This window comes from Zingiber officinale, chromosome 7B, assembly GCF_018446385.1.
Source record: "Zingiber officinale cultivar Zhangliang chromosome 7B, Zo_v1.1, whole genome shotgun sequence".
Taxonomy (NCBI): domain Eukaryota; kingdom Viridiplantae; phylum Streptophyta; class Magnoliopsida; order Zingiberales; family Zingiberaceae; genus Zingiber; species Zingiber officinale.
This window is the reverse complement of record NC_055999.1, coordinates 97,706,926-97,724,164: the sequence shown is the minus strand read 5'-3', so window position 1 is coordinate 97,724,164 and position 17,239 is coordinate 97,706,926. Positions and strand designations below refer to the sequence as shown.

Sequence of the window (17,239 nt, the reverse complement as noted above, 5' to 3'; positions counted from 1 at the left end):
TTGATTCCTTGCTTCAACAAATCACCCATCTGATGGGCTTATTGGCTCATAAAGAAGAAGCCTCCCTCCAGAAAATCGCTCAGCTAACAAAATTGTTGGCTCAAAAAGAAGAAGCCCTACTGGGGATGACTGCAAGCAGAGATCTTCAGGCGTCCCTTCTTTATAAAATGAAAAGCCTTTGGCTGACCACCAAATCCAAGACTCAGGCTGAAATTGCCCTCAAGCTGAAAGCTCAGTCGGACTTCCAGAGCCAAGTTCACTATATTATCTATTTGAAGATGAAGCACGAGGACGAGGTGACTCTACTGAAGGAAGAAGGATGGATCATAGACGAGACCATTGAGCAACTAAAGCGCTCCCTCGATCTTATTAAGGAAGATCTAGCTAGAGCTCAGGATCATATAGCTAAAAAAGATCAAGCTTCTGGGTCTGGAAACAATGTGAACACCTAAAAATGTACCCTTGATTAATGGAATAAAATCTATTTTGTGAGTCCTCCTCCTGGTGTAACCCCACCTTCTATTGCTTGGGTATCATTAGGCTTCTATAAAACACCTGCATTTCTCTTATATAAAAATAGCAAAAATAATAAGGATAGTTTGCTTACTCCATGTGATTTCCTGGCCATAGCAGCGGAGATAATTGAGAAAGTGCTGACGAAATTTCATACTTGTCCAAAACCCAGGCCATATAGCTTGCTGGCCCATCAGGCATGATAACTTGACTTTTTGTATCTTGCTTTGGCGAATATAGGAGTGTTGATCAGGAAAACCGTTGCATCGACTTGGAGGGCCGTTGGGCGTGAGAGCATAGCTCACTTATAACACGCACTATGGCGAGAGTCTGGGATAGTCGACCTGGAAGGTCATTGGGCGTGAGAGCATTGCTCACTTATAACTCGCGCTGGGGCGAGAGTCTGGGATAGCCGACTTGGAAGGTCGTTGGGCGTGAGAGCCTTGCTCACTTATAACTCGCACTGAGGTGAGAGTCTGGGACAGCCGACCTGGAAGGTCGTTGGGCCTGAGAGCTTTGCTCACTTATAACTCGCGCTGGGGCGAGAGTCTGGGACAGCCGACCTGGAAGGTCGTTGGGCGTGAGAGCCTTGCTCACTTATAACTCGCACTGGGGCGAGAGTCTGGGACAACCGACCTGGAAGGTCGTTAGGCGTGAGAGCCTTGCTCACTTATAACTCGCACTAGGGCGAGAGTCTGGGACAGCTGACCTGGAAGGTCGTTGGGCGTGAGAGCCTTGTTCACTTATAACTCGCACTGAGGCGAGAGTCTGGGACAGCCGACCTGGAAGGTAACTTCCTGACCAGGATAGATGTAGCTGACCTGGGGGTGATCTCCCGACCAGGATAGATGTTGCCAACCCGGGGGTAATCTCCTGACCAGGATGGATGTTGCCGACCTGGAGGTGATCTCCCGACTAGGAGATTACCTGAAGAGACTACTTCGACTTCGTCTGCAGGCAAGATATATACAGTATCAGATGTATTGTGAAGATAAAATATTTTAAAGTCTTACTCAACGCTTGGGAAATGGATATCTCGTGGCTTTGCCACATTCGAATTTCTTTCCCGCCCCTTTTCTTCGCCGTTTCCCAAGAGGCTCGCCTATCAGACGCTTTTTGTACGCCCATTTCCCCTCATGATTTCCTTATCACGCCCATCATTAATACGCTTCATAGGGGGGTGACACCTGTCCCGTGCCTTTATTGCTTACGCTGTATGATACCGCCGACTCCACTCCTTTTTGTACACGACTTCCCATAAGGACCTGTCGTTCTGTGATCAGACGGCTTTGAACGCTTTACCCAAAAATATACTCAACTCATCTTTCAATATTCCCTAGGAAAAACCTCCTTTATAAGCCCTAAAGGCAGTTTGCCGTCGTTGCCTTGCGCTCTTCGACTGTCTTCGCCTTTCTCACTACTTCGTTGCCTCCGGTGTCTTAGCTCTTCCTTTCTCAACTCCTCACATCTGGTGCTCTTCCTTCTCTCGACTGCCCTCTTCTTCGACCTCCCTAACCTTGATAATGGCATATGGTAAGGCCTCCTTTTGGTATTCATGCTACATTTCTGATATAGATGAGCATGATCTATCTGTGATCCGCTCTGACCTAAAACTTAGCTCGGATTACGAACTACGTGCCCCCACGCCTTCCGAACATCCCTCCTCCCCTCCTGAGGGCTTCATGACTATCTTCCGGGATCATCTCCTAGGAGGACTTCGTTTTTCTATACCTCCCTTCATCTCCTCCTTGAGTTGTTACTTTGGCATCTGTCCTTCTCAGTTTGCTCCCAACTTCTTTAGGATTGTATGTGGCACCGTCATTCTGTGTCGCATATACCAAATTCCCTTGACCGTTCAGCTCTTTCATCACTTTTACTCTTTCAAACGCTCAGAACCAGGAGTATTTATGGTACAAGCTAGGCCTGACTATAAGTTCTTTTCTGATATGCCCTCTTCCAATAAGGGGTGGAAGTCACACTTCTTCTTTATTAGATTACCTACATCTTCACCCCTAGTCGAACTGACCCTTTGGCGCCCTGATATTCCCTCCAACCTTCCTGTACATTCCCATCAATCTTCCTGCGACGCCGTTTCAGAAAAACTTTGGGGCTTGAGCGTTCGCTTGTCCATATTATTGTTGGAAGGCTTTTTGTATTTGTTTGAGCTCAGCCCAGTTCAGGCGGAGATAGGGTCTCCGTTAGGTAAGACCCCGTTTTCCTCTTTGCAATTCTTCGCTAACTGAGGTATCTCTATTTTACTTTGCAGAGGCTGCTATGCTCTGCGCCTATTCCTCCGACCTCAAGCACCAATCTATTTCTGTACTGAAAGCCTTGAGTGCGGAGTTAAAACAAGGCTTGGCTGCGAAACAGGGCTTGGCTACCTCTTCCCAATCTGCCCCTACCACTTCACAGTCAGTTCCCTCCGCTTCCGAACCAACCCCCTCTGTGCCAGCCCAGGTTGAAGCCTTCCCAACTCTTCCTCTGGATGTCGTTCCTGCCGAAGATTTGGTCACCTTGGTGTTGGTTGCTACTCGGAAAACCTAATGATTCCACTGTACAAAAATTTTGTACAAAGGTCTGAACCTTTTCCTAGCTACCATGTGTTCTTTTAAATTAAACTTGGATCGCCTGCGGAACTTAACACGTTTGATCCAAAATTTAATCTATTTGTTCTTTTAGGTTTAGACTTGGATCTCCTGCGGAACTTAACACTTTTGATCCAAATCACCTAGGTTATTAATTCTATTAAATATTAATTTTCAAAATTGGCTTCCAGTACTGACGTGGCGAGGCACATGACCTTCTTGGATATGGGAACAACCACCACCGACTAGACAAAGCCTTTTAAGGAAAACTAATATTTAATTTCCTTAAATAACTTTAGGTCAACCGAAAAGAACGATCAAATCACAAGGATAAGAAAAATAAAAAAAAACACAAATTCGAAAACTATTTCGAAATACTAGAATCACAAGCCTCTTGTATTTGGTATTATTTCCAAAAATAACTAGTATGATGCGGAAAGGAAAATTACTAGTTATACCTTTTAGAAAGACCTCTTGATCTTCTACCGTATTCCTCTTCTAACCTCGGACGTTGTGTGGGCAACGATCTTCCAAGATGAGGACCACCTAGCACCTTCTTCTTCTTCCTTCAAGTTTCGGCCAAGCACCAAAATCCAAGGATGAAGAACTTTTTCCACCAACTAAGCTCCAAGGGATGCAAGCTTTCTCTCCTTCTTCTTCTTCTTCTCCAAGTAGTATCCGGCCACCACAAAAGCTCCAAGCAAGGTAGAGTTTCGGCCACCACAAAGAGGAAGAGAGGGAGAGAAGATGGCCGGCCATAACACCAAGGAAAAGAGGGAGAGAATAATAAAGGTTGTGTCTCATGAAGGCTCCCCAACCCCCGCTTTTATAATCCTTAGCTTTGGTAAATAAGGAAATTTAATTACAATAAAATTTCCTTAAGTTTCCTTGACATGAATTAATTAAGAAAAATTAAACAAAATTTCCTAAACATCCATGTCTTGGTCGGCCACATCAACAAGAGCAAACAAGACAATTTCAATCAACAATTAAAATTCCTTATTTGTCTTTGGAAATTTTAAAAAATAAAATTTCCCTTTAAAATCCCTTCATGGTTGATAAAAATAAATTTCTATAATTTTAATTTTTCTACATGTGAATAATTTATAAAGAAGAAAAATAAAATATCTTTCCAATCTACAAATAAGGAAAGAGATCTAATCTCTTTCTTTAATCTTTTGTAGATCCTTTTAAAAGAGATATTTTAATTTTAAATCTCTCCAATAAATTATATCTTTCACATAAGAAAATTTTAAAATTAAAATTCTTTTTAATTTAATGGGGGTCGGCCACCTAAGCTTGGGTTCAAGCTAGGGCCGGCCACCCATGAACCAAGGCTTGACCGGCCCTAGCTTAAACCACAAGCTAGCTTGGCCGGCCCCTACATCATGGGTACGAAGGTGGGTATAGTACTCTATAAATAAGAGGCTACGATAGGGACTGAGAGGAGGAATTGGTTTTGGTCTCCCGATAAAATTAAGTATCCCGTGTTCGCCCCGAACACACAACTTAATTTTATCAATAATAATTCATTCCACTAGAGAACTATTATTGAATTACCGCACCAATCCCAAATTACATTTTTGGGCTCCTTCTTATTATGAGTGTGTTAGTCTCCCTGTGTTTAAGATGTCGAATGTCCACTAATTAAGTGAGTTACTGACAACTCATTTAATTAATATCTTAATCCAAGAATAGTACCACTCAACCTTATCGTCATGTCGGACTAAGTCCACCTGCAGGGTTTAACATGACAATCATTATGAGCTCATCTTGGTAACATTATCAACCTAGATTACTAGGACACAGGTTCCTTCTATAATCAACAACACACACTATAAGTGATATCATTTCCCAACTTATCAGGCTTATTGATTTATTGAACTAAATCTCACCCATTGATAAATTAAAGAAATAAATATCAAATATATGTGCTTGTTATTATATTAGGATTAAGAGCACACACTTCCATAATAACTGAGATATTTATTTCTTTATAAAGTCAGTATAAAAGAAACGACCTCAAAAGGTCCTACTCAATACACTCTAAGTGTACTAGTGTAATAATATAGTTAAGATAAACTAATTCCTAATTACACTACGACCTTCCAATGGTTTGTTCCTTTCCATTTTGATCGTGAGCTGCTGTTTATAATTTATAAGGTACTGATAACATCATCTTCTGTATGTGACACAACATACTATGTTATCTACAATATAAATTAATTGAACAACTACAAACAAATGTAGATAATTTGACCAAATGTGATTCTTTATTCAAAATAAATGTTTACAAAAGCTTAGGCTTTCGGTATACACTCTAACACTTGGAGCGGTTCGAGGGAGAGCGAGTTGCGTCTCCTCCACCCGCCAAACGTTTAAGGCTCCAGCGCAAAAGGAAGAGGGTCATGCCAACAATTCAGGCATCTCCTCCACCCCTACCTTCTGGTCGCCGCTCAGCCGCCACTTCTCAGTCCTCAGAAGCCATCACCGTTACTTCTGACCGAGAGACTCCCGATCGGGAAATTGCTTTGGGGCCAGAGGTTCCCATTTTGTCACCCCGAGTACCTGCCCCAACCCCCGGTCGGGACCTACCTACTGAGCCAGCCATTCTTCCCACTCAGACCTTCTCTCCCGGGCAACCCCACTTTCCTGCACTTGACCAGCCCGGGAGTTCTGCTACTTTATCTGCATCGCTTCCAGTGGCTGCTTCGACTTCCATCCCGCGACCCCAGGGAACAGCTGCTCCGGCCTCCACCCCGCAATCTTGGGAGAAAATCTCCAAAATGCCCCAAGAAAAGATCTCCAAGAAATATGCCTTCACTGCCTCTTGGCGCTTACCCTCCTCCACTAGACCGGCTGACGCTGAAGCAGCTACAGAAGATGCTCCCTCTGTTGTCGGTCTGGTTGAGTTACAGGGCGAGCTAGCATCATCTTGGAGGTTAGGTATCCGGAAGTTTTGGAATAATCAGCCGATGGATCACGCCTCTCGCCAAATAGTTTCGGTGAGTTCTTTCTCTTCTCATGGCTCTTCCTTGGGAATTTCTCACAATCCTCCCTTGTATGTTGTAAATAGGCTTGTTCTGCCAGCCTCAGTGCTATTCATCAAGCCGCCCGCTTGCATAGGGAAAATGAAGTATTGAAGGCTCGTCTTCAGGAGTTGGGGCTGCCGCTAACCCCTCGCGATCCACTCAACCCGACTCCTGGAGACCTGGCAGGATATCTGCGCTTGATCGGGGAGTCTGTAGAGTCCGCCGACAATATCTCCCACGCAACCTTTGACAAGATAAAGACCCTGGAGGCTTCTCTACAGACCAGCGAATCTAAACTGGCCTCTGAGGCAGAAAGGCGTCGCTCGCTGGTGGCTGAATTGGATGAGAAGGATGTCCAGCTGACCACCCTATCCTCCAACCTGAAGAGTCTGCAAGAAGCCCAAGAGACTCTTCAGAAGAGCTTAACAGACGTTCAAGGTCAGCTGGTCTCTAGTGCCGACCGGGAGAAGACCCTTCAGAGCAACTGGGAGGCCAGTCAAGCAACCCTCCGATCAACGCAGGCTGATCTATTGAAGGCTCAGGAGGATGCCTCCCAAAGTCAGAGAGATTTGACTTTGGCCCAAGCCGATGCCGAGAAGGCTCGGGCCAAGCTGGCAACATATAAGGCAGGCGAGGCAGAGCGTCTAAGAGCCTACAGGCGGTCTTACGTCACCTCTCCCTTCTTCTTGATGAAGATGGGAGGTATGATGAACCTCCTGCTGTGCTATGGCGGCCGGCGGGGCTCGTCAGATGTTTGAGCAGGATCTGCTTCGTGCTGCCCCTTCGGAAGACTTCTTAGACACAGCTCGCCTGATGAATGAGCTTCCGGCTGGGGCACTTCCTTCCTTCAAAGATGACGATGATGTATTCCTCCTCCCTGAGACTTCTGCTGACCCTGCTGATACTGAGCCATGATACAACACTATGTACTTGGACGTTTTAATGTAACACTGAGGCTGCCTTGGTCTTTTTTACTGTAAAAAATGAAGCCGTCTAACTTAAACTTTTTTAACTCTCGTATGATATATTAACCTTGGGTATGAGATAACTACTGGTTTTCAATTTTTCCTTAGCTTCTTAGCATCTCATCCCTTGCCTTGTATGTTTCCCGATCCCTTGCCTTGTATATTTTCTGATCGATATGTACAATGACCCATACAAACAGAGGTACCCCTCGTTCCTCTAGTTCAAGTTTTATCTAGCCTCGGTCGGGATACCCTTCTTTACCCCAACCTGTTTCCCTTGTCTTTTTCGGTTGACCACTGTGGCTCAGACATACATCCCGGTCTGTCCCTTCCCTCTTTATTCAGGTCAGGGTACTTCCAGATTTGGCACTCGCAGATTAAGACCAGACCGGGGAAGCGAGGACACTTTTCCTTTCTTTACCCCGACCGGTTTTCCTTGCCTTTTCTGGTTGACCGATGTGGCTCAGACATACATCCCGGTCTGTCCCTTCCCTCTTTATTCAAGTCAGGGTACTTCCAGATCTGGCACTCGCGGGTTAAGACCAGACCGGGGAAGCGAGGACACTTTTCCTTAAGACAACTGTTGCGTCTTTTCCCGAGGTATCCTTCTCCTCGTGCTTCGTGCTGACACTTTTCCACATATACCCTTGGGCGTTACTTTCAAAGAAGATCCATCGACCCTCTTTATTCCCGCCAATTTTTGTGCACCGGTGGATGATGCCTGATAAAATTGCCCCTCTGCGCAGCGGCTATAAATAATCTCCTTTAACTTTTGCCTCCAGACTTTGTACGCCTTCTTCTTCCTTCCGTGTGATTCCCTTGTTGCTCCTGAATCTTTGTTTTGGCATCGATAGTTTCTCGCTCAGTCTCTTCTCCTCTTGTTTCCTTTCTCATGGCCTCTCCCTCTTTTCTATCTTCTCTGGCGGCGATATACTACCCCGGCTCATCCACTTTCGACGAACTGGATCGGGATGACCTAAGTTATACCTACGGAGTTGAGGATGATAATGCCCATGTGGTCATCCCCACCGGCATCCACCAATTTTCTGCCCCTCCAGAGGGATATTGCACCTTCTTTAAAGAGCAATTCGTGGTCGGCCTTCGTCTTCCTCTTCACCCCTTCTTCTCTGCTGTGTGCCTCCACTTTCGAATTCCCTTGGGACAACTAACGCCAAACTCTATAAGGATCCTCTGCAGATTTGTTGTGCTTTGCGACGTCTGTGAACTTTCCTGGTCCACCTCTCTGTTCCACTGCTTTTTCACCCTTCGGCGCCAGGAAGAAGGCACCTTCCGATTTCAACCCCGCCTTCGAACTGCTTTTTTCTCGCCCTTACCACCTTCTGAAGTAGACTGGCGGAGCAAATTCTTTTTCATTCGCTTTCCTTATGAGGTAGAATGACCCCTACAATGGCAGTCTTTCCTTCCTCAGGACCCGCCGCTAGGGGATTTCCATTTGGATACATCCTATATAGAGGCGTCTTCTCGCTTGGCAGGATGGCAGCTGAACTTGACGCATTTATTATCTGAAGAAATGTTATCCTATTTTCGCCTGAGCTGTCTCACTTCTGAAACACCCCGCTCATTGGGTAAGTCTCCACTTTTGATTCTACTATGCCTCTTCGCATTTTATTTTATCTACGGCAGCTGACCCTACGCTCAGTTTTGTACAGCTGAGGTTTTAACTCATGCATCAGAGGTTCAACCTCTTCCAATAAGTGATATGGAGATAATGAGGCAAGGTCGAGTTATTTTGGACAAGCGACCGCTTCCTTACTCGACTTCGACCTCTGTCAGTATGGCTTCCAATGCAAATCCCCGACCTCGTCTTCCTCGCCGAGCCACATCTAATGTCCGACCTGCCTCTTTTGCTCATCTCGTTCGTCCCCGGGCTGCCCACACAACCCGGCCTGCCGCCACCGCTCGCCCCCGGGTTGCGTGTCCACCCCAACCTGCCGCCCCTGTCCGTCCCCAGGCCTCGACCCCAGCCCAATCCTTCACCCCGACACTTCTCCAATCAATCCCTTCCCCAACTACTTATGTTCCTGGTCGTGGCCTCGGTCAAAGAGCCAACGTGCATTACGCCAGCCCTGCCTTCAGAGAGGCTTCTCAGGCAGCTCGTCAGGCCCGTTCTGTAAATGATCGCTCGGGTCAGGATGCCCCCACTTCTTCTCGACGCAGGGTTCGGTTGCCTTCCGAAGACTCTGATTCGGATGACCAACCTTTGACCCAGAGACTTCACCGTAGGGCCCTTGATGCCATGCCAGACTCAGGCCCTTCCACTGTTCCTCCATCGCCTCCTACAGCAACCCCGACTTCTGTCCCGAGCCAGGCAGAGGCTCCTCCTGCTCCGCCTAATATTCAGGTCGAGCCTCCGTTGGCTCAACCTTCCACCTCGCAGCAGCGTCAGAGCAATGAAGTTGGCCCCTCAGATCTCCCTTCACTAGTTACCCCACCACCAGAGCCTCCTCAGGCGCCCCCCTCAGCTCCTTCTGGCTCAGCCGCTGGGCCTTCGCAACCACCACCGCTTACTCATCACTGTTATTGTACCACTATCCCTTCTGAGGCGGGGTTATGGTCATGACAGGATGTTCCCACCAGCTCCCTCAAGATAAAAGGTCGTTTGGCCACTTTATGGGAAGAGAGCCTGCGGCAGATGGACTCCTTGCCCCCTGCCCAGATGGAAAAATTTTCAGAGTTGTATATCAAGGTAAACTTCGATGATCTCCCAACTGTTATCTTTTCCGCTCTTATCAGATATTTCCTGTATGTCCCAGGCGTGTGCAGAGTCCTGGTAATAAATAATTCCTTCCACACTATTCATTATCAAAATAAGATGCTGTAGGACAAGGTGACTGAACTAGAGTTTCAGTTAAATAACCGGCCCAGGCTAGTCATGCCCTGAGAGCCGAAATAAAGGATCTGACCAAAAGGAAGAACCATCTGGAAGTATCCTTGACTTTTGCTAATCTCCAGATTGAGGGTCTTCAAGAAGAAAGAAGCCTGGCTGAGGTTGTGCATCAACAACACATGGACCAACAATCTTTGGAGCATCAGCGGGCTATCAATCAACTGACCCAAAAGCTGCGGGCCGCTGAAGCTTTAGCGCAAGAGCAGGACCAGAAATTAAAGTCTCAGGCGACCCAATTGACGTCTCAGGAGGCAGAACTCTTGGCAGCCCGGACTGAACTAGCCCAGGCCCGAGCTACTGCTGAAGGAGTATCTACCACCCTGACTATTTATAAGGTCGGGGAGGATGATCGCTGCAGACGAAGTCGCGACCTGTACCTGCGTTCCCCAGAGTTTTGTACACAAGCAGGACAGTGTTTCTCTACTTCTGTTGTATATGGTGCGGCCGGGTCCCTACGACAGCTCTATGAACAGGACTACCTAAAATCAGCTCCTCCCGCTGAGTTTTTAGACATTGATCGGATCCTTAAAGAGATCCCAGATGAGGTCTTTGCCCCGTTCAAATGATCCTAATTTACCGCCTGTACCCAGTGTAACTTATAAATTTCTTGTGAAACTTTACTTCTTAATGTACATCCCTTCGCGTCAGGTTTTCTTTTCTAAAGAACTTCCTAATATGTCTGAGGAAATATTGGGACATACAATTGTTTCTCTAACATACTCTCATATTGCCATGTTCGGTCTACATCTTGTCCCGGCCTATTACTTAGGTCTGTCAAACATGCTCCAGCCCGGCCGATCCTCCTTCCTATGCTCCTTTAGACTCTATAAGGTCGCAGATAATTAGCACTCCATGGTCGGTCTAACTTCTTGCCTTGGCCATCTTGCAAATAATAAGCTCTGGATGACAATTTCTTGATAACTTTGTAAGGTCCATCCCACTGGGGTGCTAATTTGGCAACGTCTCCCACGGGCTTAACTTGCTTCCAGACTAGATCTCCTTTTCCAAAGAATCGAGGAATCACTCTTCTGTTATAATTTTGTTTCATTCTTTGTCTGTAAGCCTCCAGCCGAGCCGCAGTCCTGTCACGAATTTCGCTAATAAGATCTAGCTCAGCCAATCGTCGCTCTGCATTCCCTTCATCATATAATGTCCTCCTGACCGATGGCACTCCAATCTCTATGGGTACCATCGCCTCGTTCCCATAAACTAGATGAAATGATGTCAGACCTGTACTCTCTCGGGGCGTTGTACGATAAGCCCATAAGATGCTATGTAGATCTTCCACCCAGTTGCCCCCCACATGATCCAGCTTAACCTTCAGACCTCATACTATTTCTCGATTGACTACCTCGGTCTGTCCATTGCTTTGTCGGTAAGCCACCGAAGTGAAAGCTTGTGTTATGTCAAATTCCTTACACCAGGCCTGAATTTTTTGCCCTTGAAATTGCCTTCCGTTGTCTGACACCAACTTGTGCGGAATACCAAATCTGCAAAGAATGTTCTTCCATAAAAATTGGATGACGACATCCTCAGTGATCCTGGCCAGGGCCTCTGTTTCCACCCACTTAGAGAAATAGTCTACTGCCACCAATAAGAAGCGCCTCTGACCCGGAGCCATCGGAAAAGGTCCCACTATGTCCATGCCCCATTGATCAAAGGAACATGAGACTATAGATGTTCTTAGCAGAGCTGTTGGTCGGTGTGTCAAATTATGATGTTTTTGGTAGGACAGGCAGGTATCCACCAGCTTTTGGGCGTCCTTCTGTAGAGTAGGCCAGAAGTACCCGGCCAGGAGCACCTTGCGAGCTAATGTCCGACCGCCGACATGGCTAACACAGCACCCTAGATGTATTTCCCGCAAAGCCTGGTCAGCCTCCTCCATACCCAAGCACTTGAGTAAGGGTCCAGAGAAGGACCTCTTGTAGAGCTGATCCCCGATCATGACATAAGCGTGGGCCTGCTTCCTGACCAGCCGTGATTCTTCTAGGTCAGTCGGTAGGATACTTTGCTTAAGATAGCTGATCATGGGCGCCCTCCAATCAATAGTTGCTTCCCTATTATTTTGCAGATCTATTTGAGCTATAAGAAAGGTTTGTGCCGTTGACCGGTCTAACACCCAAGTGGTTAAGGAACTGGCCATCTTTGCTAGCTTATCTGCCTTCTCATTCTCCGCCCTGGGGATCTTGGTTACTGTGACTTTTGAAAATTCCTCCTTCATCTTCTCATAAGCTTCCCGGTATACTTGTAATTTATCACAATTAATCATAAAATTGTCGGCCACTTGCTGAGTTACCAGTTGAGAATCTGAATAAATGATTACCCGGGCTACTCCTACGTGCCGGGCTGCTTGCATCCCTGCCAGCAAAGCCTCATATTCTGCCTCATTGTTGGTAGCTCGGAAATTCAATCGTACAGCCAGTTGGAGTATATCCCCTTGGGGAGATATCAACAAGATCCCGACCCCGCTTCCTTGGTGAGTTGTCGATCCATCTACATAGACCTTCCATGTTTCTTCAGAGCTGGTCTGATGAATTTTCGTTAGGAAATCTGCCAAGGCTTGTGCTTTAATTGCTGTGCACGGCTGGTATTGTATGTCGTATTCGCCTAACTCTGTTGCCCGCTTAATAAGCCAACCCGCAACTTCTACATTAGTTAGGGCTCTTCCCATGGTGCTGTTAGTCAGGACTATGATAGGATGCGATAAGAAGTAAGGTCTTAACCGTCGAGCTATAAGGACCAATCCATAAACCAACTTCTCAAGGGCCGTGTATCGGGACTCGACCCCTTTTAATAGATGACTGAAGAAATACACGGACCATTGTACATTGTCATGTTCTTTAACGAGCACAGCCCCCACGGCCTTGGGGGTGGCAGATAAGTAGACCCATAAGGGTTCTCCAGCGACTGGCTTGAATAAAGATGGTAGAGTCTCCAAATACTTCTTCAGCTCCTCAAAAGCTCGAGTGCATTCTTCATCCCATTAGAACTTGGAGACCTTCCTAAGCACCTTGAAGAAAGGAGCAGCTCGGTCTGCCGATTTGGAAATGAATCTTGACAGAGCTGTTATTCTGCCGACCAGCTTCTGGGTTTCCTTCAAGTTCTGGGGAACCTGCATATCATGCCATGACCGAACTTTCTCTGGATTAGCTTCTATTCCCTGCTCAGTCACCAAGTAACCCAAGAATTTTCCTCCCTTAGCCCCAAACAAGCATTTCAAGGGGTTCAGCTTCAACCCATACTGTCGGAGAGTTTTGCAGGTTTCTTCTACGTCTTTGATCAGGTTCACGGCTAACGGGGATTTTATGAGTATATCATCTACATAAACCTCCACGTTACGCCCGATCTGCTCCCGGAATATTTTATCCATCATTCTTTGGTATGTCGCTCCTGCATTCCTGAGATCGAAGGGCATAACAGAATAGCAGAAGGTACCATCAGCTGTAATGAAACTAACCTTTTCTTGATCCTCCACTGCTAAAGGTATCTGATGATACCCCTGGTATGCGTCCAGCATGCAAATCCTCTCGCAGCCGGCAGTGGAATCCACCATCTGATCGATCCGGGATAGGGGATAGCAATCCTTGGGACTAGCTCGGTTGAGGTCTCAGAAATCTATGCATACTCTCCACTTATTGTTGGGCTTCTTCACTAAGACCACATTGGAGAGCTATGATGGGAATTGCACCTCTCGAACATGACCCACCTTCCTGAGCTGATCCACCTCCACTCGGATTATCTTGTTCTGGTCGGCTGAGAAGTTTCTTTGCTTTTTCTTGACGGGTCGGGAGTCTGGCAATAGATGCAGCTTATGTTTGGCTACTTCAGGCTTGACCCCGGGTAACTCCTCTGTAGACCAGGCGAAGACATCCCGGTTACGGATCAAGCATTGAACTAACTCTTCCTTGAGAAGAGGAGGTAGATCACTCGCCAAGCGAGTTAAACTTTTCGGGCGGTCAGCATATAATTGCACCTCCTCCCAGGGGATGGGTTCTTCAGCCATAGGCAGAGGCTCTTCTTGGACAGCATGAACGCCCCCATCTTGCATCCTTTGATTTTTCCGAGCCTCCACTCGGACCATATCAATGTAACACCAGCGAGAGACCCTCTGCTCCCCCCTGGCTTCCCCGACCTGCTCGCCCACAGGGAATTTGATTTTTTGATGAAAGGTGAAGACAGCGGCCCTAAATTCGTGCAGAGCGGGCCTTCCCAAAATAACATTATAAGAGAAGGGGGAGTCTACTACTATAAAAGTGCTCCTCCGTGTGCGCACCAGCGGCTCGGTGCCTAAAGATATAGCGAGCTTAATCTGACCCATTGGCTTCACCTCATTGCCTGTAAAGCCATACAGAGACGTAGCCACAGGATGTAGCTCAGCTGCATCAATCTGCATATCTTCGAATGCAGTTCTAAACAAAATATTGACCGAACTCCCGGTGTCAACGAAAACCCGAGCAACTCGGCTATTGGCGATGATAGCCTTGATGATCAGGGCATCATCATGAGACAGCTCCGGACCTTCTAGGTCCACCGGCCCAAAGCTTATAACGGCTAGCAACTGCTCTTGATTGCATCCAACAGTGTGAACCTCCAGGCGACGCACATGAGATTTACGCGCCCTTCCTGAATCTCCATCAGTTGGCCCTCCAGAGATCATACCAATCTCTCGGACAGCGGCGTTGCCCCTATTCTCGGCTTCCCACGCTCCTTCTGGCTCTTTCCCACGACTAGATGGATGAGTACTGGGTCCTGCTAGGTCAGGGCGAGGTTGCCCGGCCTGTCCAACCGTGACTCGTTGCTCTTCCATCATCTTGAGCACTTGAGGGGCCAGTTCTGGCGGTGGTAAGCCCGCCTCAGCAGCCTGCTTGGAATCCCGAGTGATTAGTATCATGAGTGCGAGACCGATGATAGGTGCAGTACCGAGTGTTCCAGGGTCCAGGTCGGGGGGCATGCACAGCTGCGACTCGGGGAGCTGGTCTGATCTCCATCCCGGGATGAAAAGCAGGTCTGGCCTCCCTAGCTCGAGGCAGAGGTTGAGGAGGTGGTTGAGGTACTCTTCTTTTTGGCTTGTTGGTGGAAGGAGGTGGTCTTTCGGCTTTCCTCCGAGCTGCTTGTGCTTCATCTACTTTGATATAGCAGGCAGCTTTCTCAACCATCTCATCAAAGTTCCGAGCGGGATTTTTGATGAGATCTCTGAAGAATTCTCCTTCTTCTAATCCATGAGAGAAGGCGCTCATCAGAATTTCTGAAGTGGCAGTGGGTACATCCTGAGCCACTTGATTGAAGCGGTTGATATAACTTCTTAAGGGCTCGGTCGGCCCTTGCTTAAGAGCAAAAAGACAGTGATCCGTCTTTTGATATTTTTTGCTGCTGGCAAAACGACGAAGGAAGGCCGTCTTGAAATCCAGGAAACAGGTGATGGATCCTTGAGGTAACCCATCAAACTACTTTAATGCAGAGCCAACTAGAGTGTTTAAGAAAACTTGACACTTAACAGCATCACTGTACTGGTGCAACAGGGCAGCATTCTTAAATTTACGTAAATGCTCTTTCGGGTCTTTGCTCCCATCATACTCTCCGATCGACGGGGCCCTGTAGCCCTTAGGCAATCTCTCATTCAAAATCCTGGCCAAGAATGACACTTTCTCGTCGGGATCTTTCGGGAATAGTTCGGGTATGGCGAGAGCCTTTCCTTTCTTTGAGTCTAGGGGCAAGGAACTCTCAGCCATGGAAGCTTGAGGCTGTTATCTCTTAAAGCTGAGGCCATAGGGCTCCGGCTGATAATACCCCACGCCTGGCTCACGATGAGGAACCTGAGGGAACCCCTCTGGCTGCTTTCTCTTAGAGCCCCGATCTGAAACAGGGAGGGGCTCCTTGGAAGCTTCAATAGGAGCTTGTCGTGGCCGTGAGACAGTCGCTTATCTCTCGGATGCCGCTCGCCTTTTGGCCTCCTTGAAAAGTTCATATTCTCCAGCGGTCATGGTGACGTTGATACGGCCGGACTCCTCCATCTTCACGTTTCAGATCAGGTTGTTGTGTTCCCACAGACGGCGCCAAATTTGATCCCGTACGGAAGCTGAGTCGGATGAAGGCGGGCCTCGGTGTGCTGGAGGTTGACGAAAAGTCACCGAGGAGCTTGATCCTCCTGGCACCCTTGGAAAGGCTGGCACGGGCGAATGATGAGGGAAGGTGACAAGGGTGATGACGATACGGCTCTGCGCACACTCAGACGAACCCACGAGTCATTAGAGACAAAAAATCAGGGAAAAAGTCCCTGGGTCAGGCCCTCCGACGCTCAAGTCAGGTACCTTTTCCCCAGAAAACACAGAGAAAGGACAAAAAGTAAAGACTAGTGAGAAATGACGAGTGAGCGTACCTGCGTAAGGGACAAAGCATCCCTTTTTATACTGCAACGGATGTTTTTGGGGCCTAGCGGATGTCAGGGAATGTCGGGTGTCAGGCTTTGTCTGGCGGTGGTCGACGCGTGGCCTCCTCCCATAGGCTGGCGGAGGAATCAAGAGGTGAATGAGTCTCAAACCGTTAGAATATTCCCTGACATGTGATGATTATTCCCTGCAAAGCGGTTACCCTTCCCTGGCTTGCTCGCTTGTCCTGTAGTGCTTAGACCTTGAGTTTGTATTCTGCGCTCTATTTTCTGACCCGTGTCTGTATGCCGTTATCCATGGCATGTACGCCCCGACCTACACGCTGGGTCTGTCTCCCGACCCGCATTTGTCTGCTATTACCCATGGCATGTATGTCCCGACCTGCACGCTGGGTCTGTCTCCCGACCCGCATCTGTCTGCTGCTATCCATAGCATGTACGTCCCGACCTACACGCTGGGTCTATCTCCTGACCCGTATCTGTCCGCTGTTACCTATGGCATGTACGTCCCGACCTGCACGCTGGGTCTGCCTCCCGACCCGATCTGTCGCTATTACCCATGGCATGTACGTCCCGACTCGCACGCTAGGTCTGTCTCCCGATCCATATCTATCGCTATTACCTATGGCATGTACGTCCCGACCTGTACGTTGGGTCTGTCTCCTGACCCATGTACGTCCTGACCTATACGCTGGGGTCTGTCTCCCGACCCGCATCTGTCTGCTGCTATCCATGGCCTGCACGTCCCGACCTGCACGCTGGGTCTGTCTCCCGACCCGCATCTGTCTGCTATTACCCATGGCATGTACGTCCCGACCTGCACGCTGGGTCTGTCTCCCGACTCGCATCTG

At 47.9% G+C, this 17,239-nt stretch overlaps 2 protein-coding genes across 2 annotated transcripts; one reads left to right on the top strand and one right to left on the bottom strand.

Moving 5' to 3' along the window:
- Positions 1 to 8,815: 8,815 nt before the first annotated feature.
- On the top strand, positions 8,816 to 10,569 carry LOC122004593 (carbohydrate-responsive element-binding protein-like). Its single transcript, XM_042559456.1, has 3 exons — positions 8,816 to 9,565; positions 9,680 to 9,802; positions 10,069 to 10,569. The coding sequence occupies exons 1-3, from the start codon at positions 8,816 to 8,818 to the stop codon at positions 10,567 to 10,569; spliced, it is 1,374 nt and encodes a 457-aa protein (XP_042415390.1).
- Positions 10,570 to 11,330: 761 nt separating this feature from the next.
- Positions 11,331 to 12,674, bottom strand: LOC122004592. Its single transcript, XM_042559455.1, has one exon. It carries the CDS (start codon positions 12,672 to 12,674, stop codon positions 11,331 to 11,333), a length of 1,344 nt encoding a protein of 447 aa, XP_042415389.1.
- Positions 12,675 to 17,239: the final 4,565 nt, after the last annotated feature.